At 31.1% G+C, this 6,000-nt stretch overlaps 1 protein-coding gene across 1 annotated transcript; it reads right to left on the minus strand.

The window, feature by feature from the left end:
* Window positions 1-1,396: 1,396 nt before the first annotated feature.
* On the minus strand, window positions 1,397-5,981 carry LOC119830269 (ras-related GTP-binding protein A). The gene is made up of 7 exons (XM_038353225.1): window positions 5,674-5,981; window positions 5,268-5,367; window positions 4,832-5,049; window positions 4,225-4,391; window positions 3,681-3,774; window positions 2,474-2,626; window positions 1,397-2,338 (listed from the first exon to the last, which is right to left on the minus strand). Exons 1-7 carry the CDS (start codon window positions 5,683-5,685, stop codon window positions 2,159-2,161), a joined length of 924 nt encoding a protein of 307 aa, XP_038209153.1. The 5' UTR covers window positions 5,686-5,981; the 3' UTR covers window positions 1,397-2,158.
* Between the last annotated feature and the right edge of the window lie 19 nt (window positions 5,982-6,000).

Genomic DNA, 6,000 nt, shown 5'->3' on the forward strand with positions numbered 1-6,000 from the left:
GGGCGGAGCAACGGACGTTAAGCTTGTAGGTTTTATATAGTAGTATGTTATCTGTTATATACACATGTACAAATGTTAAGTATTCAATAATAAAGAAAAACGTACCTAAATAAGGCTAAACAAAAAAATATATTACATTAAAGTAGATTTCAAAGACTTCCCCTGCATCGCGTATTAAGTATTAGCACAGATAACATAATACTTTACTGTATTAGTATCTATTATCATTTCGAATAACGATAAGATTACACAGTACGGAAGTATATTTGACACAAAAAGTACCTAACGCTCCAAAGTATTGCTACAGATATCGTTATATTTTACGTATTGCTAAATACTACGACGCACACGACGACACACGAGAAATAATTAAAACTGCTCCATTATAAGGCTAAATTTATTTGAAGTAACCATTGTTAGCAACTAATGGCATAAAATCACAGATAATTGGCTTCACCATACATTATATACATTGTACCTACTACAGAACAATGAAAAAGGTACATTATCAGCTCTTAAATGTAACAATTTTATAACATTATTTATTGTATTAGAATAAAGTTTAGGTATCTAATAAGAATTCTTGCTACCTACATTTTAAAACAAGTTGCTATCTTCTTATTAGCACCACTGAAAAAATTGTCTATCAATTATTGGTTTTACAAATGGTTGCCTACATCTAAAGTTGGAAGTAAAAATCGCGGCCACGTCTGAGCCTTAAAACGGATAAAATATATTGATATTTAGTTTAGTCAAACTAGTGAAACAGAATTAGGACGATGCATTAAATTTTTTTTTTACAGTAAGAACTCAAAGGTAGACAAAACAACTTTGGATTGCAAAAATTAGTCAACAGTGGATTTGATAGATGCCTTGTGTTAAAAACAGATTTTAATTATTTTTGTCAACGTTAACACATGGCATTTATCGTTGGTCAAAATCATAGCTAGGTTGAATTATGCAGAAAAAATTTGCCCGGCTATGAGTTTTGTCTGTAACATATACGCATTACATTACAAATATATAAATATCATGTATAACAAAGCAATAATATGCACAAAAGATATTATGTGTTAGGAGTTCTTAAAACTACATCTGAACGATTGGGGAAAAGCCAAGCAAATATGACTTAAGATTCAAATCATCAATTACATAATATAAAATAGACTGTGAAATGTAGTTAATGGACCTTTCCAACAAAAAAGAATAAGAATGTAGAAATATAATATGCATATTATATCACCGCAAATAGTAATAGTAGTTTGACATAGGTACATTATTGTATCAAAAGTTATGAACAATGCAAGTTTTCAGGTGTTTTCATAGTTATAATATTTAAAGAGCAAAAACTTCTTTACTTCAACCTGTATAATATTTACAAATATACCAAATGTTTATTGACGAATAAAAATAATTTGATATTAAAAATATAAAAAAAAACAAAGTTCACACAACAAGTGGCTTTAAGTATTATAATTTTGGGTTGTTTGCCAAATATGTAATTTTATCAACTATTCTTCTTCTATCCAATTATATCATGGAATGCAGTGTCTGAAATATTGAGACATTATAGAACAATTTTAAAAAGCTTTATATCATCAAATAATTTAATTGGACCAAATGAAAACTGCTCATATAACACTCATTCATTTAAGGCATCAACTCACTTAATCTAAGGAGAGGCAAAAATATCAATGTACAATAAATAAATAGTTTACATATAAAAACTCTTCTCTACATTTCCCATTCTTTTAACACTATAATTATAATAAGAATGAGATAACAATATTATAATTGATAGTCTCCTTTAATTTTTGTTTCATCGCTGATGTATAATTATTTTTCTACCTCTAAGGTTCAGCTCACACCAAGATATATCACGGCATGACGTACAATAGTTTGCGAGACAATATTACAAAATGGGCCTTGTTTTTAATGGAAAAAGATTTCAATGTTGGACACTGGGCATGTTTTTGAACATTGTTGTAAAAACGTTTTTCTCAGTAGAAAAAAACGCAATGTGGTTTAATGGAGAGTAGTCCAAGGTCCTTCGAGGCGTCGCTTTGCAGAACGTGGTTAACAAATATCAACTTCTTCAAGTATCTGTGCGCCTCGTCTTTCGGGTTATATTTCGGTGCGGACTGACTCTCAACGTATCTCACTGGTATTGACTCGGAGCGCTGGATGAGACCTTCTCCAACTTTTCGAAGTGTTTCCTTGCGTTGCGGATGTTGATGAGTGTGGCCTCTGAAGGTATCTTGGGATCTGACATTTCGACCATTACGTATGTGTTGCTCGTGAAGCCATCTATGAATGCTGCGAAAACGCTGTTCCTCACCTGTTTACAAGTATTTTGTATCAATTTATCATTAGTTTTATCAAAAGGCCAATAAATGTAATAATATTAATGGCGACATAGTTCCTAAAAAATATTCCACAGCAAAAAAATATGATATTTTGCATAGGCACTAACCTCCATACTCTGGAACTGCGCAGCAAGTTTGGAGCAAGAGAGTTTGAACTGTTTAACAATATTGGAAACTTTTTCAAAGCGGTGGGCATCGCGGTGTGGGCGCCGCTGACAGTGGGACACTACGAGGAACGTCGCGCGCTCAAACAGGAGTACCTGTCAATTTATATACTCTGGTAGAAATGTTCCCAATTTTTTTTTTATTTGTACTACATCTGACTTATTTGCCTAACTCTAAGCAACAATTAATAAATTTTATTTAATAAAAGTGAAATTACAATTAAATTCATAACAAATGTAGGTTCAAAAACGAAAAAAATAGCCTTATGTGATGAATTGAACTACATTGTTTCACTTTCTCCTGTATAGAGCATTCGTAAGGAATGTATCTTGCAATCTTAATCACTACAATAATATACAATCATTAAATTATTGTATTGACCATTACATATAAACATACAAAAAGACAAGTGAAGCTAATAAAATTGTGTTAAAAAGGAGAAAGAAGATTAATAATTTAAACATTAATTGGTGACATTTTTTTTTTGTTTTTATAGTTTTGGCCAGCTATTTTTGTGTAGTAACACAAAAAGATCATACAGATTCCCTTTGTATACTCAAATTTATTTTAAGTCATATTTGACCCTTATTTGTCATTAGAGACATTATCAAAAAATCTCCTAAATTATTTTAATATAGATAAGTTTTAAAAAGATATTAGGTTGACAATAATCAATAGATATATAATAGACTAGCATACCCGGCCACGCGTTGCTGTGGCTGAGTAATAATTAAAATTATTAAGATTATAAATTATTGGAATATTGGCATAATTAGTCGCAATAACGCTATCTTATATATTAAGTTGGACCAAATTGACAGAAATTGCGTACTTGAACGTTTTTACATGCATTTATTAACTTCACCTTATTTTTATGTAACCCACACCTTTAGACCACTATTTGAATACTAGCTGTGCACCGCGGTTTCACCCGCGTAAGACCGTATCCCGTAGGAATATATGTTATCCTATATGTTATTCCAGTTATCCAGCTGTCTACGTACCAAATTTCATTGCAATTGGTTCAGTAGAATTTACGTGAAAGAGTAACAAACATCCATACATCCATACTTACAAACTTTCGCATTTAAAATCTTAATAGGATAGTTGTAATATTTTACATTTACAAGTAAGATTACAAAATCATACCTCATCAGCATCAACAATATCTGCAAACTGCTTTAATGAAGATTCTAGAGCCTTTACATTAGGTATTAATTTGTACACTATACTCGACCACGCTCTGTAAACAACAATGTTAACATTTAATTTTTTAATTAAAATAACAATACTTAAATCATTACATATTTAATTGTTATGTCCATTAATTATTATGCGAGGTGTTTTCGAATTTTTTTTATCTCCCCACCCCTTTTCCTCTGTTGATGAATTTACATGACATTTTATTAAATCTTACCCTTTAATATTTCCGGTTTCTAGTGGAACATTTTAGGTGGTCTTGGCAAATCTTTACCAAAGTGAGACCTAATTTGACCCTTTTCCACTGTTGTTAATGGATGCCTCCGAATACTGAGTATAATTTATTTTGATTTTTAAAGATGAGAATTATGAAAAAAGATAATTCAAGAATTTCATAATCTCATCTATTTTTACATTATGTAGTTTTTATATTATCTGAGAATCATATAAAATCATGAAAAATGTAGACAGACATTTTTTTAAAAGATCATACTTGTAAAGTGTTTCATCCCATATGCTAGTCCTAAAGCAAGTGCACTCAAGTGGTTTAGAGAGCCTTTTTAAGTCTTCTTCTCGGGTTTTGAAGATTTCTTCCCGCCTCTCTTCCGCAACAAGATCCATCTTATGAACCAAGCAGAATATTCTTGCTTCTGGTGAGTTCTGGAACATTATTTGAAATCTTTACGGACATGGACCAATACTACAGAATGAGATAACAGTGGTAATAGATTTAGCAACCATCTGGGAGTAATGATATTCCAATTACTTTTAATGTACCTTCCATTTGAATAGCTCATTTTACAAATGTACACCAATTACAAGGCTAGCACATTTATGGCTATTTGTATGATGTGTGTGAGCAAAACTAAAAAAAACAATAATTTCAACTATAACTAAAGAAATTAAAAGTGTATGCTTCTGACACACCCAACATAGTATGGTATAAAATAATTGTGAGTGTGAGTGTATGATTGAATCTGATAAACAAAACAAGTAGAAAGATTTAAAACATTGATGAATTCATTACTAGCCTGGAACTTATTACTTCTATGAATAAAAAATAAATAAAAAGGTAATCAAATCATAATTTTTTCTCTTGCCTGTAGTATAGCTTCTAAACACGACTGGTAATAATGCATGTCTTTCTCCATTTCTCGGCTCTCAACATCAAACACATATATCAAGACTTCAACATTCCTGAAGATATTGTCTCTCTGAGACGCAAAATAGTTCTCCATAAATGCTTCTTGTCCTCCGCAGTCCCACAGATTGAGCACAAGGTTTCCCAGAAACCTTACATGTGAGTGTTCCACATCAACTGTAGAGCAAAATTATAATGCATATTACATTAAGCAAGGGGCAATATTTAAAAATTATCATTTCAACTAATTTTCTTATTCTGTAGGGAATGATTGTTAAAAAAAAAAAGAAAAGAAAGTGGGAAGACAAAATATATTTTGTGTCGGCAATGATATGATACATGTTTTACTGTCAATTGTGATAAACAAATTATAGTATGCTTAATGCATCACTTACTTGTAGCTCCTAAACGTCTTGTATCTCTTGCTATATAGTTGGCAAATATAATAGACCTCATACTGGTTTTACCAGAACCACTTTTGCCCATCAATAATACCTGCAGGTAAATAAATAAATTAAAAAGAAGTATAACTTAAAAAAAAACATAAATTTAAGCTGTTCTGTTTAACTTTTTATTTGCAAAACATATTCAGATGTGAAATTTTATTCATATATTTTTTTCGATGTTTCCAAGGTCACCATAAATTAGCAACCAATCTGCAGCTGACGGTCACCATGTTTAATGATAAACTTGCCTTTAACATTGTACCAGTTAGGAAAAGCCATGAAGAAGAGTTTCTGGCTCGGGGAGTATATAATAACAGAATAAATCCACTTATAATAACAAAAACTTTAGACGTACCTTTTTCTTCATGTTGACAATTTATTTAGATGAATAATCAAATGTGTAGCCCAGGAAGGCTAATGTATATAACGTTGTAACGAAATAAGAAAACTTTCGATTTCTAGCCTTTGTTGCGATGATTATAGAAGACTTTTAAACTGAAGTATAAATTAGTAAAAATTAAAATGTGGGCGTATCCGAGAAACGCATTAATTCCTTATTCATTTCAATATGTAGTAATAAGCATATATAAAACGCGATTTTCACTAGTGGTGTCGTAAATAAGTTGCTCTAATAGTTAGGTACGACAGTGATTAATGAACTGTCAAGTGTCTAGTGTCAAGT

This window comes from Zerene cesonia, chromosome 11, assembly GCF_012273895.1.
Source record: "Zerene cesonia ecotype Mississippi chromosome 11, Zerene_cesonia_1.1, whole genome shotgun sequence".
NCBI classification, from domain to species: Eukaryota; Metazoa; Arthropoda; class Insecta; order Lepidoptera; family Pieridae; genus Zerene; species Zerene cesonia.